Genomic DNA, 22,056 nt, shown 5'->3' on the forward strand with positions numbered 1-22,056 from the left:
GAGCCCCTCAGTCCCATGAGGGATAAAAACACAGTGCCATTTAAGCCCCTAGGCTTTGGGGTGGTTTGTCACGACATAATAAGATAACTGAATTTAAGACAGTAAATATAACGAAATCATTTTCCCTAGCTTATTTATTTAGAAAATATATGATCCTCCAAGATAACAGAGGACAAAAATAAAAGGTATAACAAATTAAAATCCCTAAATGACCCAAAGAGCTTGAGAACATTTTGCTATGTGGCTATAGATTATCAAAACCAGTTACTTTCCGAAGTACCTAATTTCCTTGTAAGGAGGCACTAAAGAGCACGCACTCAATCAGGTCTGATTGCACCTGGTGCATCCTCCCCCTCACCTCCTATCTACACTTTTCCAGCTTATTAGTATCTTCAATCTAATCCCGGTTACAAACCGCTGGCAAGCTTGCATAGTTCTGTGCTATCTGCAATCAAAGTACAAAGCAATACAAATGTTCACAAATTAATCTTTTTCTTAATCTTTATTTTGCTATATTAAAATAGTTGAAAAGAATCCATGGTACTTGTAAAATCATGGCATTTTGGTTCTAAACACTGAGATAAAGTATTGGCTAAAATAATGTCTGAGGCATAAATAAATATTTTTAAATGCTGGAGGAAACTGAGGCTGGGGGGCTCCAGCCTGGCATTCCACTCCCAAGTGACCCAAGCAAGGTATAACCACTGTCATTTCAGTTGAGTATTAAAAATTCTTAAATAAAAGCTGTGTTTTCACACTTTAAAATAAATAAAGAGCGCCTGCGTGGCTCACTCAGTTACGCATCTGACTCTTGATTTTGGTTCAGGTCATGATCTCAGGGTCATTATATGGAGCCCTGAGTCAGGCTCCCTGCGGAGCATGGAGCAGGCTTAAGATTCTCTCCCTCTCAGTGCGCTTGGGTGGCTCAGTCAGGTAAGCATCTGACTTTAGCTCAGGTCATGATCTTGCCATTTGTGATTTCCAGCCCTACATCGGGCTCTGTACTGACAGCTCAGAGCCTGGAGTCTGCTTCAGATTCTGTATCTCTCTGCCCCTCTCCTGCACTCACTCTCTCTCTCTCTCAAAAAGCAAATAAACATTAAAAAAAAAAAAAGATTCTCTCTCCCTCTCTCCCCTCTCCACAACTCGTTCTCGCTCTAAAAAAATTTTTAAATAAAAAATAAAGAAATGAGCAGTACCAAAACTATCAAATTTTATATGGTATTTGATAGCATACAAATATGAAAACAGGCGTTCTGAATACAGATGATTAATCTTTTGGGCCATAGACCCCTTTGGCAGAATGATGAAGCCTCTGGAGCCCTTCTCAAGACAGTGCTTTTAAAACATGAAATAGAATTGCAAAGGAAATCAAACATAGCAAAACACAGTAATCAAAAAAAATGTCTTTTAACAAATTTTTATTGAGCTGCTTCTATACTGAACCTGATGCTAAGGTACAACAGCAATCAAGATAGATATACTACCTCTCCTGACAGAACTTACATTATTTTCAGTAACACCTTTTTTAATTTCCAATATAGTTAACACGCGATGTTATATTAGTTTCAGGTGTACAATATAGTGACTCAACAGTCCTATACACTACTCTGTGCTCCTCACAAGTAAATAGACTCTTAATTCTGTTCACATATTTCACCCATCCACCTTTTATTTGATAAAAATATTAAAATATTTTTAAAACAAATTTATAACAAAATAATATAAATGCTTCCTTATACATTACACTGTACAATCTAGTAGCAGGTCTAATAACTAATTTTGAAGTAATTAAGAGTATGAATGGTATTTCTAGATATCCTCAACAGCTATAATATGAAAATATTCATAATTATTACTGATGACAGTCATAGGTATTAGTAACATTACTTTGATATCTGTGCTAAATTCATAATTAAAGGAAACGCTAAATTTTACTGAAACAAAGTAATTTTTTCCCACCCAAGTTCAAGGGACTTGTAAATTCTACTCCCAGTCAGTTAGTTACAATCCCCTGCCTGCAGTAAAGCACCAAGCGTGCCTCTCGTTAAGTATACTGAATTCACAGAACTTCCAAAACACTGAGCCTTGGTGCCTGGGAGAGGCTAGAACCCTGACAGAATCTCCCACTGGTTTTAAAAGATAGCAGGAATGGGATTACGTGGTAGAGGCATGCATGGTCAAGAGGTACAAAGGTTTGGGGGGTTGCATGCCTCGGTGAAGTTATATAGCAAGGTACTCCCTGCAAACACTGGCATACAGTCAACTAAGGACCAGCTAGAAAGAGATCGAGATGACGGCAAGATAATTTTCCAAAATAGCCACATAGAAGTAAAAGTGTGGCCACGAGATTGGATGGGGGGGGGGGGGGGGGGGGCGGGGCGGATTACAAACGTGGAAAAGACAGAACAGAGGAGATCAGAGCCTTGACTTGAGATTTATCAAATTTGAGGGGAAAGGCAAAGGACTGAAGACAGAAAAGCATGAGAGCAATGAATGAGAGATAGTAAATATTTCTTTCAGTCCAGGGCCACCAGGTGAAAAACAAGAGAGTTTGAATCAGGGCTGTGGATTAGCTCTGATATCTGATTTAAATAGACAACTTGATCCATTACAATAAAAGGAATTTAACTATAGCCAAGAAATTATTTATCAAACTGCGACTTTTTAAAAAAATTTTTATAATGTTTATTTATTTTTGACAGAGAGAGACACACACACAGCATGAGCGGGGAAGGGGCAGAGAGAGAGGAAGACACAGAATCCGAAGCAGGCTCCAGGCTCTCTGCTGTCAGCACAGAGCCCGAAGCAGGGCTCGAACTCACAGACTGCTAGATCATGACCTGAGCCGAAGTCAGACGCTCAACCAACTGAGCCACCCAGGCGCCCCAAATCAAACTGCAACTTCTGGAAAAAACTCTATCTTCTATTTAATCTTTCTGTTAAGTACTGACTCAAAATCCATCAAGGGAAAAGAAAAGGCAGGTAAGAGAAGGTAATATATCATGATAAATGCTATCTGACCTCATTATCTTCTGCCATTAATGAAAAGGTACCTTCTGCTGCCAAAAACCTCTATATAGGGACTGAGGATCATAAAAATCAAGGTTAATAAATCCTTACTGCATTTGAATGGACTTACTAGCAAATGGAACCTTGGTATACAGTGTAAGAGGCTACCAATGTTATGCCAATGTCTTACATGTAATTTAAATCTGAAAAGAGTGAAACAGGTGTACTATTTATGGTATTGCCTATCTGACTTCTTCAAATTAATTATTCTTTGACTCACTCTGGAGGTCAAATGTCATCAGCTGGGTAACTCTCAACCCCAACCTTCCTACTGTTTTCCACCTTAATTAACATACACCCAAACAGCACTTTTTGTGTACCAGGTCGTACTCCAAGCACTTTACAAACATAAATCCTTTCCATCATATCTCATAACAACCTATAACATAGTAACGGCTGTTATCCCCATAATGCGAATGAGGAAACTGAGGCCCATATCCAATTGGATATTTTCCAACATCACAGAGCCTCATAGCTGATCAAACTAGGAATCATACTCAGGCAGCCTGACTCCAAAGTCTGTGCTTTTAACTACAGCATTCTGTTACCCACTGCTCTGAGATACCGTGGGGGCTTGTAAATGAATGTACACAGAAACATTTTGAATGCATTCTCAACAATAAACCCTTACTTCACCAAATGCCAAGTATTTAATTTTATTATTTTCCTAAACTCAATACTCTCATCCTAGATTGATAATACCCATTAAGTTACTAATTCCCTTATCTGTAAAACTAGGACTATGTTAAATGGCATTTATAGATGAACATCACTGTTTGAGAACTCTATAGTTTGGCAATTCAGAGTATTTTACTCTCAAGTCCACTTGAAGCCACTCCTTGCAAGAGGATTACTTCCTACAGTAACATCATGGATTAAAGAGCAGCTTTTTAAATATTTTCTATCAAGGGGCACCTGATTGGCTCAGTTGGTTAGGAGTCTGACTTCAGCTCAGGTCATGATGTCATGATTCATGGGTTTGAGCCCCACATCAGGCTCTGTACTGACAGCTCAGAGCCTGGAGCCTGCTTCTGTGTCCCACTCTCTCTCTGCCCCTCCCCCACTCTCACATACTCTCTCTCTCTCTCTCTCTCTCTCTCTCTCTCTCTCTCTCTCTCAAAAATAAACATTAAAAAAAACATAAAAAATGTTTTTAAATATTTTCTATTAAACTCTACATACTTCCTCTGTGCAAGCTGTGCCTAATAAAACACTGTTTGGTTTTACATTTTTCTCTCAAATACCCTGTGGTTACCCAGAAACAGTTCATGCGCTCACTGATTCTCTGAAGTGCTCAGTTATGACCCCATGATTCTTTGCTGAGCCTCTGCTCTACTGGAGAAAAGGCTATCTTCCTATGTCCCAGGAGAAAAAGCTTCAAGAGAAGACTGTTAAAGGTCTCCAACACTAAGTGGCTTCAAGAAAACAAAAACAAGGGGTCCCAACATCACGTCTTCCCACAACTTCAGAGAAAGGCTTGGCAATTGTCTCAGCTCATTCAAACTGCTATAACAGAATACCATAGACTGGGTGGCTTATAAACAACAAACATTTATCTCTTGCAGCTCTGGAGGCTGGGAAGTCATGATCATGGCGCTGGCAAATTAGGTGTCTGGTGAAGACCCAAAGCCTGATTCAAAGACAGCTGCCTTTTCACTGTGTCCTTACATGGTAGGAGGCACAGGAGAGCTCTCCAGGGTCTCTTTTTAATGACCCTAATCCCATTCTTTCATAAGAGACCTAATCACCTCCCAAAGATCCCACCTTCTAACGCCATCACATTAGGCATTCGGTTTCAACATATCACTTTAGAGGGAACACAAGTGTTCAGGCAACAGCAGCAATTAAAAACAAACAAACAAAAAATTTAAGCCAGATCACAAAATTAAATTGTAAAACTTGAAGTTCACTCATCTTTTTAAAATCTCGAATATACACAGATCTAATTTGCCGAACTGTTATAACTTTTTTTCTACACACCCTGTGACAAAATAATGGTGCGTCACTCTATCAAGATAAAAATAACAAAGGTTATTTGTAGGGAACTGACATAATATGCCTAACATTTCTAATAGGTTAGAAATTTCAAAATGATTGCTAAAGGGTTGGATATATCAAAATGTTTTTGAATAGTATCTTTAAAACTGCTGTTCAACCAAGGGAGTTGCCATTTTACTGAAAATAGTTTCTCTGATTTTTTTTCTTTTGGAAAGCTACTTAGAGCCATGAGTCACTAGGTGATTTCCTTTCTTTATTTCTGACTTACATTTCAAAGACAAAAACACTCTTCTCCTCTCGGTCTTCTTACATGTACCTGAGCTGCTATTATTCAAGGTCAGGAAGAAGGCAAGCCGGTTAAAACAAAAACTTATGTTTATTTGACAAGCAGCTTTACTCCACGGGAGTTTATGTGCGTGTCAAACATTTAAGGCAATTTAAATTTTTAGTATCTCTAGAGATGAAGCTAAATGGCTGCTAAAAACTAGCTTTCAAAGCGGCTTTCATTTCTATTTAATTTATTTGAATAAAGGGTAGCAAGCATCATATTTAAAGTATCTGTTGGACATAACTAGGACATTAAAATATTCTATTTTATTTTTCAATATTGGACTCCTAAGCAAATATTCAGATTCACTATCATCTCCAGCTAGCTGATACTGAAAAACACATAATGGCGGACTGTTACCATGGTAACTCCTCTACAACTACACATTTTCTATGGCAACCCAGGCTCCATGGAATACTAATGAAAACCCATAGCAACAGAGAGTTAAAGAGGTGATGTCTGGAAACCAAAAAGCTCACGTAACATCTATGACAAATGTTATGGATGCTTTTGTATGTTTAACAAACAATATCAGAGTTCAAAGACATTAGTTAGAAAATCAAAAGGCTAATTTGAAGCATTTTCTGGAAAAAAAAAATAGCACTAATGCCTACGGGACTTAAAGAATTCACATCACTATACTATTAAATGTGAAAAAATGTTAGTCATATTTTAAAATACAGAACCATAATTTTTTACATAAAGGGATATATTTTTTCCCAGTTGCAGAAGTATTACATGCTACAATGTAAGTGAACCTGAGAAGCAACTCAGGGGCACTCTGTTTAGATCTTTTCCTGGTTCCTATTCTTTTCAAGAGTTCCAGCTGTGTAACCTTGATCACTTAACCTCTAAAAGCTTTAGGTTCTCTTTTCACAAAAGGATGTTATATTTAAAGGACGCTAACTAAAGCCTCTGTGATTCCTATTCTACCATTTACCAGAAAGTGAATGTGAACACGTCATCTAATCTGCGTGTCAGCATCTTATCTGTCAAGGGGCATGATATCTGCCTCCCCCTCATTACCAGTTGGCTGCAAAATATGCTAGATATACATGAGCACTCTGGGAATAAATTAAATTTATTGTCTTAGCTAAAGAAAAAAAAAGAATTAAAATATTCCTTTATATTTTCATTTTAAAACATTGGGGTTAATTATAAAGATCCATGTAAAATCCATGCTCATTATGAACTATCTCAATGTACAATTATTTATTGAGCATGTAATATGCTGCCAGTTATGGGTATGAGAACAAACAAGACAGTTAATGTTCCAGCACAGTTCTAGCAGATAACGTCAGAAAATAAGTAAACAAAGATGACTAAAAAAAAAAAAAAAAAAAAAAAAGAAGCCCAGAGGAAATCATCAGACTGAAGTGAATAGAAACGACTTGTGAGAAGAGACGGGCTAATTTAACTCAGGTTGCAGTTAGTCCTCCTGAAGGAAGGGGAAGGGACTGAGAAGGGAGACTTCCAAGGCTCCAGCCATGGGGAAACAGGGACAGCCAGGTAGAGGAACAGCCATCATAAGAGCTTCAACAGGGGCATCTGGCTGGCTCAGTGGGTACAGCATGTGACTCTTGATCTCAGGGTCATGAGTTTGAGCCCCACGTTGCGGGTAGGGTTTACTTAAAGAAACAAACAAAAACCAAAAAAACCCTTTAAGTAGCAAAGCCTTTAATATGTTGACAAAACAGGCAGATGTCAATGGGGCTGAAGAGGAGAGAACAGGGACAGAATGAATGATAGGAAAACCAAAAGGGAGGCAGGACCACAGTAAGGCCCTGGAAAGAATATAAATGTGGTTACAAGTACAAAGACTTTACCAACAGAAACACATGTTTTTATGACTGTGTAGAGAATGGATTAGGCAGGGAGACCAGATTGGAGACTGCAACACTGTCCAGTTTAGAGATAATGGTGTGACTCGTAGTATGGCAGTAACAATGGTGACAGCAAGAAACAGCCATCTAGGGGCGCCTGGGTGGCTCAGTCGGTTAAGCGGCCGACCTCGGCTCAGGTCATGATCTCGCGGTCCGTGAGTTCGAGCCCCGCGTCGGGCTCTGTGCTGACAGCTCAGAGCCTGGAGCCTGTTTCGGATTCTGTGTCTCCCTCTCTCTGACCCTCCCCCGTTCATGCTCTGTCTCTCTCTGTCTCAAAAATAAATAAACGTTAAAAAAAAAAATTTTTTTTTAAAAAAAGAAACAGACATCTATAAGATATATCTCAGATTTGCTAATGGAGTAGGTACAGAAGACAGGCTGGGAGGGAATCAATTTTTGACTCCCAAGTTTCTGACACAAACAACTGGCTGATGGTACAGTCATCTAGTATAGGGACTATAAAGGGGAGAAAGGAATCTTGTCAGAAGGGGTGGACAGGAATCAGGTGTTTTGTACTGATTTGCCTATTAAATGTTCTCCCAGGCCATAGTCATAAATTTCCTTAAAAATACTTAATTATATGGGGCAGCTGGCTGGCTCAGTCAGTGGAGCATAATATGACGCTTGATCTCAGGGTTGTGGGTTCAAGCCCCAAGTTGGGTGTAGAGATTACTTAAAAATAAAATCTTTAAAAAATTAATATTTGATTAATTGGTGTCCATTATTACAAAACTTATAAAAATCCAGAGACTCTTCTTCCAAAATGTGCATCAAAATTATACATAAAAACTATAAAATCACATTTATCAAAAATATAAATTTAGACTAAGTTTTAGATTAGACTAATAATAGCTGTGTGATAATGAAAGAAGAATATATAAGGAAGAATATATATCTACATAAATACATTTAGAGGCTCTTGACCTTTAAAATTCTTTGTCACAACCCTTCCATTTGTATAGAATGTGCTTGTTCTATAAGAAGGATGTAAGGATCCTCATGCTTTTGATATGAATATTTTTATGTATCTTTTGTAACCTTTCCCCTACTAGATTTGAGCAGCCACCTTACTCAAATGTATACTGTTATATATACATCTAAAAACAAAATAAAAGTATTTGTATAAATAAAAAAATCCATTTTGAAGTAACTATCTTTTCTATGATAAAACTAATATAGATTCATTGCAGAAATTTTGTAAAATATGGAAAAGTTTAGGGAAAATAACAATTACCTCTAATGCTATAATCCAGAGATAAGTCTGATTAACATTTTTGTGACTATAAATCTAATTAGTTTACCTTTGTGTGTTTAGTTAGTTTTGGTAAAGCTGAAGAAATCTAAAATTCACATTTCAAAACTGTTGGGGCACCTGGGTGGCTCAGTCAGTTAAGCATCCGACTTTGGCTCAGGTCATGATCTCATGATTCACAGGTTCAAGCCCCACGTTGGGCTCTGTGCTAACAGCTCAGAGCCTAAAGCCTGTTTTGGATTCTGTGTCTCCCTCTCTCTCTCTCTGCCCTTCCCGCCCTCCGCCCCCCATGTGCTCTGTGTCTCTCTCTCTCTCTCAAAAATAAATAAACATTAAAAAAAATCAAAACGGTTTAAATGAAGTAAGGGATAACACCTTCATGCCTAGTTATTATTAAGCATTTCAGAGTCTAGTCTTGCCCATTAATCTAATTCCAGACATAAGAATGGAAAACATCCTTGGGGAGAGTAGAGCCAACCTCTTGTGATGTCTGTCTTCCCCACAACCAGTTCCCCACCACCACCTGCCACCTTCAAACACTGTATCTACCAAATGAGACGTTCAGCTAACATAAGGCAAGCTTTCTTTTTTCAACCACCATTTAGTTTTACATTGCTTTGTAATTCATACACTGCATATTCATTTACATGAAAGCCAAATTATTCCTACATCCAGCAAGACACTGACTTTTCAATTGTTTTTAATCTCTTCTTATTTATAAGATAACACTTACATATAATATTTAAAATTCTATATCACAATTCAACAGAGTTCAAAATAATTGCTTTTTAAAACCCTTGACTGTTAACAAAAGTAAAAGAAACTAAAATGTTTAGAAAAGCATGATGTTTAAAATTTTTTTTTTTTAACGTTTATTTATTTTGGAGACAGAGAGAGACAGAGCATGAACGGGGGAGGGTCAGAGAGAGAGGGAGACACAGAATCTGAAACAGGCTCCAGGCTCTGAGCTGTCAGCACAGAGCCCGACGCGGGGCTCGAACTCACGGACCGCGAGATCATGACCTGAGCCGAAGTCAGCCGCTTAACCGACTGAGCCACCCAGGCGCCCCAAAAGCATGATGTTTAAGATGGTCAGTATTTTAGTTTAAGACTTGTCTAATGTTGCTTTGATAGCCAATCGTTATTTTATAAAATTAAAGCACTGGGAATTTTTAATAGTTTATTTTGGGGTTATCATCTCTATTATTTCCAGACAGAATAGTGTATATAGATTCTACACTAAACCCAGATAGAATAAACTTAGATAAAATCATGTTTACAAGTTTAATATTACTCACCTAGGGTTTAATAACAATGAAAAATCAAATGGAATTTCTACCTAGGTTAAATCCAGTTTTAGCAAGTATGCAAAACAATACAGTCATCACAATACCCTTAAAAAAAAATCATTAGCATGACTAGTGAAAGAACAAAAGACAGCAAAGCTTTAGATATTTTATTTCATCTAATAACTGTACATTAAGCACACACTGAGAATATATTCCCCAGACTGAAAAACATTAAATCACAAAGACTCCTTCAAGGTTATTTTTAAGTGCTATCCTGTGGCTAGGAATAATTTACTTCTAACAAAAAATTGCTGGAGTTGTTGTTTTTGCTGTTTGTTTGTTTCTTTTAAAAAGTAAACACAATTTGGGGCACCTGGGTGGCTCAGTCGGTTGAGCGTCCGACTTCAGCTCAGGTCACAACTCGCGGACCGTGAGTTCGAGCCCCGTGTCGGGCTCTGGGCTGATGGCTCAGAGCCTGGAGCCTGTTTCTGATTCTGTGTCTCCCTCTCTGTCTGCCCCTCCCCCGTTCATGCTCTGTCTCTCTGTCTCAAAAATAAATAAACATTAAAAAAAAAAGTTTAAAAAAAAGTAAACACAATGAATCACTATATAGTAGGTTAAAAATAAAAACACTTATTAATAAAGAAAATACTAGTGAATAAAGAATTTGAAAGCACATAAACTTCTGCAATAGACAAAAACATTTAAGCAAATTTAAACAAATGTAAAGGTTCAGATACAACAGCTCATGACTGTTGCTTTAAATTTTGGCTGGCCAATCCAATGAAACAAAGAGAGGAATTGAGCTGGGGTAGGGATAGGCAATGATGTTCCAGCTCTTCAATTTTCTGGGTAATGTTAGGTGATATTTACAAATTACAACATGGTAAAAAGCATCATGGCAGACCAATGTCCTAAAAGTCTACACCACTTGAAGCATCCAGCTCTGATTCTATCTACCCTTTTCTAATTTTCAAATGCTCATTTACTCTTGAATTAAAATGCCCACACTTTCTACTGAATGTTGGCTGTTGTTTTTGCCTAACAAATTTTGCAAATGTTTCCTGCCTTAGGGTCAAATACAAAGGAGAATATAATTTAACATAACATGAACAAAGAAATTGGACACGAGTCTCATAAAACTTGAACAAACTCTAGTAGCTTCCATCTAAATAAGAAATATCTATCTCAATTATAATATAATCTGCATCAAGTTCAATTATAACCACTTAAATGGGGAGTGTTTGGCTGCAATTTATTCACTTATTCTGTATAATAACCTATAATAAGCTTTACTGCTACAGAATAATGTAGAATCTTTGAAATTACTTTTGAAGTGTTTTTTTGCCTGCTATTTCTGTTTGGGTTTTGTTTGGCTGGATGGAAATTTCTGAAGGCACATGATAATTCAACGAGAAGAGGGAAACAGTCTTAAGATTGTCAAGTGTTCCAAAATTCTCCCACAAACCAACTTTAATATATGATTTAAACAGTTTTCTTATCATTTTGGCAGCTTGGGCATTTCTAAAACCTTAGTAACCCAGGGGTGGTCTTGCAGCAGTCATATTTTAGTTTCCCCAACAATCCACTCTACTCCATACCTCCAGAAATAGTCTTGGTGGAAATACCTCTCATTATGCAAAATGGCGGTTTACACCTAAACTCTATTGGCCTATCTGTATAGGGTGGCCTTTCTACCTCTGATTTCTCTGTAATTTAAAGAAACTCCAGTAACTGGACTCTGAGCACAAATTACATCAGAAGCAGTCAATAAAAATGTGAGAGCAACATACTGATGAAAAATGTGTACCATTAGATAAAATAGCTAGAAGTACAGCAATCTAGGGCCACTTCTTTCAAGGATGGATAGACCCACCTGCAGCAACAGTTTCTGAGCATCAAAAGTATCAGTTTATAACAGATTTCATATCAGTGGCTCCAAAGCATTAGTAGGACATTCAGATGTGTTCTCTATATGAGCAGTCTCTGAATTAAGAAGGAGAGTTTGCCCAAAGCTCAAGCGCAAGTCTGTTATTTAGGACTGAAAAAGTGTTTATAGTCATTTTTTAAAAAGTGGTACAGTTTGTGCCCAAAATAGCACACAAAACCCCTATTTAAGACAAAAATAACTAAAGTATCAGATTAATAGTACTTTAAACAAAAATTATAATACACAGCCTTCGAAAGCCTCCTCTCTCATCTCACAAAGCCTTAGAATTACAGCAGAAATGGATATGGAAAGAAGCCACAGATGCCCACAACCAGGACAGCTATTCTGAGTTTAACTCTGGTAATTTGAGGTCTCTTAAAAAAGAACTGAATACTCATTTAAGCACTTTATTTTAACTATAGTCCTAGTGAAACATCTCAAGTGTAAATATCTGCGATGCATCAAAGATAAATGAAAAGCAACCCAATATATTTTGCTCAGATATTAAGCTGACACATCATGGTTAGAATATAACTCGTTAAAAAATTAGAATTGTATTTGTTAAAGGTCTTTGGTAATCTGGAAACATAGATCATTACAGAATATGGCTAAATGTTGCTTTTAATATAAAACACAAATTTAATTTCTATATCCACAATGAGTTTATCCTTTTAAACTTTTTTTTAATCCTTGTTTATACATTCAAAGTTTAGAACTACTAGAGAATGTAAAATTCATGTCATCAATCAAGAAGCAGAAACCAAAGAGCTAAGTGACTTGACCAAGATCATTCAACTTATTAGTCACTCAGCAGACTGGAAGGTAGGTCTGTCTCCAAAGTCTTAGATCATCTCTGTTCTTGACATTTTTAAGCTTTTTCCTTTCGGTGAGACGGCTAAATTTTGCTTAAAGTGCATTGGTTTTATAATACTGCATACCCGTGGTTTGCCTTTGTTCTAATGAGGCAGAAAGCGAAGATGAGACGTTCACCCTGAGGGAGAAAAGCCAGCCCCAGAAAGAATACTCACCCATGATAAAGACCAGATCATATGTTCAGCGCAAGGAAAACTGCTCCAGGCACAGCTATGCCTGCACAGACAGCAACGTACGCTATTTAAAAGACAAGAAAGAATCAAGCCCATTGAATTTACAAGAGCAGACAAGGCCTCAACCTGTTCACTTAAGAAACAAACAACAGAAAAGGTTGCTGCAGTATTTAGATGCCGGGTATTATCCTCAATTGAAATAGGACCTGTCGTTATGAAAACACTTTAGAAACCTTTGTAAGAAAATCTTTGTAGGAAAAACAAAGCCAATGGTAAGAAATTGAATTTTACTACACATAAAGATTCAGTACACCCATGGAATGTAGAAGATTGGGTGTGTGTTGCACTTACTCAAAACCAAACAAAGCCCTTCACTATCTGCTTTCTGCCTTCAAATCCCTCTTTATTTCCTCCTACTTTCTCACCTCAAACCCACACTTTAGTCACCTTAAATGTCGCATTAACCTTTCTAATGTTTGTTTGCTTTTTCTCTGTGTGACCTTATTACAAACTGCTTATCCTCAAATATTTGATGAAAACTTCATGTTTGTGGGGTTTTCCTAGGTGGACTTGGATCACTCCTTCCAAAATGTATCATATGTTGGTGATTGGTTTACTGTTTTTCTCACTCACCTATGAGCACTCTGGGGAAAGAGTCTGTGCTTGATTCTCCCCAGCAACAGACTTCACACTGTAATGCATTCAGTGTGTTCACACAAAGAATAAAAAAGGTAGTGCTATAAGGGGGTAGCAAAATGAGTACTCTCATACAATGCCAGGGGGAAATTGGTATAATCTTTCCAGAAAATACTTAGTGACACATTTGTGGGGTATTAATACTCGCAAATCCTTCAACCCAAGTATTACACTTTAAGAAATACATCATGAAGACATAATTGAATGTAAAAAAAACAAGGACTCATATCCAAGGATGTAGCCAAAGATGTAGCCAGGGATATTTAAGATAGCCACTTTCAAATAGTGGAAAACTGGGGGCGCCTGGGTGGCGCAGTCGGTTAAGCGTCCGACTTCAGCCAGGTCACGATCTCGCGGTCTGTGAGTTCGAGCCCCGCGTCAGGCTCTGGGCTGATGGCTCGGAGCCTGGAGCTTGTTTCCGATTCTGTGTCTCCCTCTCTCTCTGCCCCTCCCCTGTTCATGCTCTGTCTCTCTCTGTCCCAAAAATAAATAAAAAACGTTGAAAAAAAAATTTAAAAAAAAAAAAAAAAAATAGTGGAAAACTGGAAACAAGGGTCATATCCTAAAAGAAGGGAAGAGTTAAATAAATTATAGATAATCCTCAGGATGGACTAACGGGACATTATAATCACATGTGGGAAATTTTTATGATATAATATTAAATGAAATATGCATTTATAAAATGAAGCCACTTATATAACATTTTTTCTACTTCCACTCTTAAAGGATTAACTGCTATAGAAGTTTCCTTTCTGCTATAAAGTGTACAAAATACACGAAGCAATGTTTTTCAGATATTGAAAAATAAGCAGTGCTGAAATGTGATCCCTGAGGGAAGGAAGAAAAGTGAGTTCAGCCCTATAATAGCCCCATCACACTCCCTGGGAGTAGTTTTAGGCCACAGCACAGGAAGAGAGAATGCAAACACAGCACAGCAGACTTACTAAGTGGAGGAAATACAGAGCTAGAATTTGTAAGGCTGAATACAAGAGAGGAAGGAGATGGGGGGCCTGGGTGACTCAGCTGGTTGAGCGTCTAACTCTTGATTTTGCCTCAGAGTCATGGGATTGAGCCCCAAGTCAGGCTCCATGCTGAGTGTGGAGCCTACTTGAGATTCTCTCTCCCTCTCTCTCTCTCTCTCTCTCCTTCTGCCCCTCTCCCCTGATCATGTTCTCTCTCTCTCTAAAATTTAAAAAAAAAAAAAAAAAAAGGAGAGAAAGTTGCTACACAGAAGGTCCTGTAGCAACAAGGTTCACTGAATCATTAACAAGTACAGACCTTACGTGCACAGGGTGGAAAGCCACGAGGTGAAGGAATGAACCAATGGGCTACAAAATTCCAAGTGCTTAAGCAGGACTGGGAATAGTCTATGCTCCTATCAGCCAAACTGGAAATACCCTGTAATCCATGGAACACTGGGTAAGGTCCCCTGAGGAATTACACCTTGGTAGGTAGGGCTTAGCCCAAGAATAAAGGTTACTGTGGACCCACCCTAACAAAGCTGAACAGCAGCCTCAAAAGGTTAAACTGATCTGTGAGTTACTTAACTACATGACAGAACAAAAATTAAAAGAATACAAGAAAATCCAGCACTCAACAATGAGAAAATCTTGATGCCCAGTATCTAGTCAAAAATTGCCAGGCATGCAAAGAGGCAGAAAAAATATGACCCAATACCAGGAAAAAAAATAAATCCAATCAATAGAAACAGAGCCAGAATGACAGATAGGAGGGAATTAGCAGGCATGTTAACAAATGTTATTTACAATGTTAACAAAGCTATTATACAATTATTAATATGCTCAAGGACATAAGGAAAAATATAACCATAGCAAAGAGAGAAATGGAAAAATATACAAACGCCAGATGGAATTTATATAGACGAAAATATGCTGGATGGTTTCTTGAGTCAAAAATATACTCGATGAGATTAACAGCAAATTAGACATTGCAGAAGAAAAGATCAATGAACGTGAAAACAGAAATAGAAACTGTCCAAAAAAGCACAGAGAAAAAAGACTGAAAAAGTGAACAGAACATCAGTGACAAGTACATATGTATTAAGTAGTCTATCATATGTGTAACTGGAGTCTTAGGGAAAAGGGAAGAAGTACAAAAATATTTAAAGAAATAATAACTCTATAGATTTCAGAAGCTCAAGGTATCTCAAATAGAATAAACATAAAGAAAACCAAACAAAGATACATCATAATCAAATTGCTGATAAAGAGTGATAAAGTGAAAAAGAGAAAATTCTAAAAGCACCTGGAGGTAAAAAGACATATTGAGTGAGTTCAGAGACACAAGAAGAAGAAATGGCAGTAGATTTTTTGACAGAAAGTAAACAAACAGAAGACAGTAGAATGCTGGCTTTAAAGTTAGGACAGAAGAAAACTGTCAACAGAATTTCTATGCCCAGAAAAAACATAGAAAAAATATCTTTCAAAAATGAAGATGAAATAAAGATGTTTTTAGACAGAAGGAGAAGGAGGAGAAAAGAAGAAAGGCTGAGAGAATTTATCACACTAGATTTTCTCTAAAACACGAAAATGTGGATCATACAAAGCAATGAAGCACCCCTACAATGGTAAATATGAGGGAGAAGGGGATATAAGAGATTGTTTCTAAAATAGTTTAACCTGTGACTGTTTAAAATAAAAGTGACCATCTAACACAAAAATATGGAATTTATAACATATGTAGAACTAAAGTATATGACAATAGCACCAAAAAATGAAAGAAGTAAATAGAACTGTACTGTTGTGGGTTTCTTACACAGATACTGGAAAATAGGCAGTGCTTATTTACTATGATATGTTAAATATATTTATCATAATCCCAGATTATAGTCAATAAAATAAATCAATAAAATAAGCCAAAACAAGAGGTGCCTGGGTGGCCAACTCTAGATTTTGGCTCAGTTCATGATCTCACAGTTTGAACCTTGTGTCTGGCTCCATGCTGACCTGTAGAGCCTGCTTGGAATTCTCTCTCTCTCTCCTCTCTCTGCCCCTCTCCTGCTCATGCTCTCTCTCTCAAGAACAACTTCATTAATTTAAAAAAAAAAGATATACCAAATAAAGAGGTATTTCTAATAAAATCATATAAAATTGAATCTTAAAAAATACTCCATTATTTTTCCAGAAAAGGAAAGAAAAAGAAAAAAAGAACAAGAATATAGGAGTCAAATAGTAAACAGCAAAATAGTAGATGTAAACCAAATCATATCAATATGTTTAACATAAATCCTTTAACATTCCAATTAAAAAGCAGAGATTGTCAAGTTTGATAAAAATAGGAAACTCAAGTATATGCAGTCTGTGAGAAATCCACTTGAAGTTTACAGACACAAGTTAAAAGTAAAACAATGAAAAAAGACCTATCATAGAAACACTAACCGAGGCGGGCGGCGGGGGGAAGCTTGAGGCACTATATTCATAACGGTAAAGTAGACTTCAGAGCAAGGAATATTATCATGGATAAAGACAGACACTTTATAAAAAGGAGTCAGTTCCTCAAGGAGACACAGTGGTCCACAATAAGTATGCATCTAAGAGCTGCCAGATACATGATGGCACAACCTGACAGAACTCAACAGAAACACAGAAAATTCAACTGCATAATCAGGCTCTGTGCTGGCAGCTCAGAGCCAGAGCCTGCTAGGGATTCTCATTCATTCTCTCTCTCTCTCTCTCTCTCTCTCTCTCTCTCTCTCAAAAAAAAGCAAAAAATTAAAAATTTAAAAAATAAAATGTATATATATCCTGGAAGATCTTTTTCCCTATTTCAGGGCCTGGTAAGCCTAGACCAACATAAGCATCATTGCTTTTTAAGGAGAATGCCTTCCCAGGACAAAAGCCTATCAAGAAGAAAGTTGTATAAGTATCAAAGAGGCAGAAACAGCTGTGACAATACTATTGGAGCCTCTGTATGTAGCTATGCCTTAAAACAGGCCCTCCTGGACCTTTCAGTTATAGAGCAATTTTCCATTTTTTACCTAAGCTATTTTGAGTGTAGTTTCTATCAGAGGAAACCCAAAAGAACCCTAATACAAAATGATGTAAAAGAGTTACTTCAACTAATCCCTGGTTTGCTTATCTATATTTTTCTCTTGAGAAGAGAGTAATGAATTATAAGATGACTTTTCTTTTCTTGGTCTTGTCCATGCCCATCAAGCTAGCACTGGACGGTCATTCTCAAAAGAAGCTGTCAGAGAAAATAAACCACCTCTAGGAGGTACATGGGAACATGGTATCTAGCAAGACCAATAAATATACAAGGTAGATTCTTCTAAAGGTTATGTCAGTCTTTAAAATATATTTCTACTCATTTGTTAAAATGCTTTCACATAGCATGAAACAGATTTTTTTTTAATTTCTATTATGGAGCCACAAAGATTTTTCCCCTATGTTAAACAGATTTCTAAGTAAATAAATATGCCACTGAATAAAAACCAGAAGGTTTGAAATTGCTCTGAACCAAATGAAGGAATAATTATCTTTAAAAGTACCACATTTCTCTACAGGAAAAATAATATAGCAGATTGATTCATGAGTCAAATCATCAGAACAAGGTTCTGAAGCATTGCAGCTTAGTTTACAGGATTGGTTTACACACACCTTGGTAAATAATTCTCCCCCAGCCACATACTGGTCCTCTTTACCCATTCTCTCCCTCCTCTCCTAGATTAGATTACAGAATAGATCATATGATCTTACAAAAATGTGTAATTGTGAGCCATGTAGCAGGGAGGTATTCAATACTACTTGGACAATTTTCAAATCAGTAAGAAAAGCTATCCAAGGAAGTTAATTTAGACCAAAAAAAAAAAAAAAAAAAAAAAAAAAAAAAAAAAAAAAAGCTCTGAGATTGAGACCTGAATTACTGCTGGTTTTAGTTTAAAAAAAATAATAATGATGATGAGTCACTGCTACTCTTCCTTGGTGTTCAAATTTAGACATAAGACTCAGGTTACATTTTTAGAAGTAATTATGGTCCACAAGGTTGATTAGGACTAAAATTTTATTTACTTTAAAAATAATGGGGCTTTTATAAAAATAAATACCTTTTTAATTTAATTTTAGAATATATCTGGAAGTGTGGGTTAGGATATATATAAATCTTATATATCTTAAATAAAACAAAACAAAAATAAGCTTTTTCTAATAAGGTTTTTTTGATGCCCAGAATTTGAAATTTTATCACCCAATTTATACCGTCCATAGTTATAGATGATTAAAAAACACAAACACACAAACACACACAGAGACAACACAAGATAAAAATGTGGTATGTATTCTATTAAAAGAGAGAGGTATATCTAATACAAAATAAGGACAAACTTCTTAAAAATACACTTGGTATTCTAAAAAGTTCGGTTTAACCTGAGTAATTTTCAACAAATTTCTAGTAACAATATTCCTACTGAAGTTACTCGTCTAATAAATTGATACATAATCTATGACAGTGAAAAGCTAAGCTTTAGAAATTGAGGATGGAACATTTCTGAAGTTCCTGGCACATTTATTAAATGCTGTCTATCATGTGTATACCAGCCTGGCCTGCATCTGGGAATTTTGTTATAAATCAGGATACAACCAAGAACCAGGCAATAACAGCTTAGAGTCTAGGAAGGAATACAGGAGTATACAAAATTTCATTGACAGAGTTGTCATAAAGGCTCCAAAATAATGCAACACTAAAAGAACTTCTCACAGAATGCAGACCTAACATAGTCTATGGGGACAGGGAAGGAGCTCTTGGGGAAGACACTGGGCTGAGGGCCCTGAAAGAGAGAACCAGGAAGACAGAACAGCTTGCTCACTGTTGGACAGATGCCTGCAGGCAGGTAGAAATGCTTAAAAAAAAAAAAAAAAAAAAAGTCTGCTGTGGTTGGAATGCACTGAGCAAAGGAGAATGGCTCAAGATCAAGCTGAAAAATGTAGACAGAGCTGGCTTGGAGGTGGGGCTAGCTAGAATATACAGTGCAGCAATAAGGGTTTGAGACTTTGTCCTTAAGAGCAATGAAGAACTTTGCGGGTGTTCTCACTAAAAGAAGGAGATGGCTTCTGGAAAGCTCTGTCTGAGAAATGTAGAGAAGGAGTTGGTGGCAACGTGTCTGGACAAAAGAAAACCCTGAAGAGATGCCTGGGTGATCCAGATGCAAAGGTCACATGGCTTGGCCCCGGGTGGGAGCCACAGTGATGGAAAGAAGTTGAGGGCTTCACTGAGGGACAGGAGAGAATGATATCAGACATCATTTTGACCTGAGGGACTTCAACATTTAGCTCAGACAGAAGAGGACTGAATGAATACTAGGCAGTTTCTGCTGGAAAGGAAGGCCAAAAGGGAAATGTAGACGAGTACACTATAAGCCCAGGGCATCCAGTGTGGGAAGATGCTGAAAGCAAGGAAGTGTGTCCCCTGGCTTCAGCAACATGGAGATCTCTGGTCACCTGAGCAAGAGCAGTGGCAGGATAAGAACAAAAGCCAAACTGAAATCGACAGCAGAGGCAATGGTTGGCGAGTGGTGTAGACGAGGGCAGGCAGACAGCACTTTTATTAAGTTCCGCTGAAAGCAGAAGAGAGGTGGAAAAGAAGCAGAGCATGGAAGACTCACATATTTAAGTTTCCAATATAAAATTATGCAGCATGGTCACCAGTGTATATTTGTGTGCATTGCATGTATGCATGTGTCTTCACAGACTATATAGACTTTCCAGGACTATATTTTGAATAGAATGCGTAATAACAGTAAAACATTTTAATCATTTTTGAGCTAAAACACTTGTGAGCAAGTAATTGAGCAATTATATGCCCAGCTCTGAGTTGAGCATTCTGGAAAGGAGATAAAATTTACAGCATGTTATTCCTGACCTCAGGATGCTTGCTATCTGGTAGGCAAAACTAATATGGTACAGCTAAAATGACAGAAGACAGGTTATAAGCAGGGAAGGAATTGCTTGCTCAGAACTCACTTAAAAGCTATTTGGTTGTTGATCAAAATGTAGTTTTCCAAATGAAATAGGAAGTCATTTTGCCTTAATAATGCCAAATTGCAGCTGCAATGCAAGGTCTTCTGCAGAGCTTTAAGTACAATGTCACACTGCCATCTACTGGCTGTTTTGTTAATTGTCTTTGACAGTTTTAGTCCTATCACAGGACAACTCCATTGACTATTAATTGGGGCAGTGAAATATCTGATAAATGCCATATAACAAAATGTAAACATAATACAAAAAATATAATAAACATAATACAGTTACTTATATGTTATTAAGGGGGCTCAATTTCAATAAATCTCCAAATTCATAGTGTCTAAAAACAGAAAAAGGGAAAAACAAAAACAAAAAACAAAAAACAAAACACAAAAACAAAAAACCCTGCCTTATGTTTTATAGCATGTACTATGTGGACTTTGAAAAGGGAGGAAAAATTAACTGGTCCCCATTTGCCAGGGACTTTATGGGTTTTAGGAAGTCCCACATACCAGGAAATCCAATGGTCCCAGGCAAATTGGAAAAATTAATCACCCTAGCTATCCGAGAATCTAAAATGCACTCAGATCAGAATTAAAGGTCCCAGCTTGGAAAGAGTTACAAAAGAAAGAAGTCAAGAGTCGGTTATAACAGTGATGTTGCTAAAGAGCACTGTCACCTAGCTACACTTTCAACAATTAGATTATTAGGGCATGAATTAAGATGGTGGCAAGAGGGCACAAATGGTTTGATAAACCACAAGCAAAATTATGAAACAGAAGTCAATAGAATTTGGTGAGTGAATGAATATGAGGGGAAATACAGAGGGTCAGTGTCGATTCAGAATCACTATCATTTCAACATACATAATAATGTCTTCTCTCAGAGAGTCAGACATGTGTATCTTTCATGATGTTTCCACTTGGGCATCACTAGCCCTTTGCACAATTATTTCATAAATTAAAAGTTTCAGAGATGCTACATACAATATCTCCCTTTTGGAAAGTCTATTTCACATTACTCAATTAAAAGCACTAAGAAAACTTGAAGTTAATAAAATTGCCTCTTTAAATTCCTCAAAATTAAATCAAAATTTATATCTCAAAATTTCTCAAATGCAGTTTCTAATTCATAGCTTCTATTATTCTCTTTGGATGGGAAACAGGGCCAACGGCTTACCGTGGCCATAATGATCTTCTGTGGTGTGAACTTAAAATGCTAATGGTTCCTCATATGATCCAGCAATTCCACTATTGGGTATTTATCCTAAGTGAAAGAAAACACCAACTCAAAAAGATATCTGCACTCCCATATTCTTTGCAGCATTGTTTACAATAGATACATATAGATATATTTCAGCCATTAAAAAGAATGAAATCTTGCCATTTGCAATGGCGTAGATGGAACTAGAGAATATAATGCAAAATGAAACAAGTTAATCAGAGAAAAACAAACACCATATGATTCCACTCATGTCGAATTAAGAAACAAAACAAATGGGGGTGCCCGGGTGGCTTAGTTGGTTAAGCATCCTACTTTGGCTCAGGTCATGATCTCATGCTTTGTGAGTTCCAGCCCCACGTCA

General features: G+C 37.1%; 1 protein-coding gene across 2 annotated transcripts in view; it reads right to left on the minus strand.

Annotated features, from left to right (window-relative positions):
• The window catches only part of ANK3 (ankyrin 3), a 679,089-nt gene that overhangs the window by 578,125 nt on the left and 78,908 nt on the right, over nt 1-22,056 (minus strand). Inside the window, exon 2 of one of the 2 annotated variants that reach the window (XM_053910324.1) lies at nt 12,781-12,862. The exons of the other annotated variant lie outside the window; for it this stretch is intronic. Within the exon in view, the coding sequence (XP_053766299.1) occupies nt 12,781-12,801 (21 nt within the window). The 5' untranslated portion in view covers nt 12,802-12,862. The remainder of the gene's footprint in view (nt 1-12,780; nt 12,863-22,056) is intronic. 2 annotated transcript variants of the gene reach the window in all.

Source organism: Panthera pardus, unplaced genomic scaffold, assembly GCF_024362965.1.
Source record: "Panthera pardus isolate Hobbes unplaced genomic scaffold, ASM2436296v1 HiC_scaffold_22, whole genome shotgun sequence".
In the NCBI taxonomy this organism is placed as follows: domain Eukaryota; kingdom Metazoa; phylum Chordata; class Mammalia; order Carnivora; family Felidae; genus Panthera; species Panthera pardus.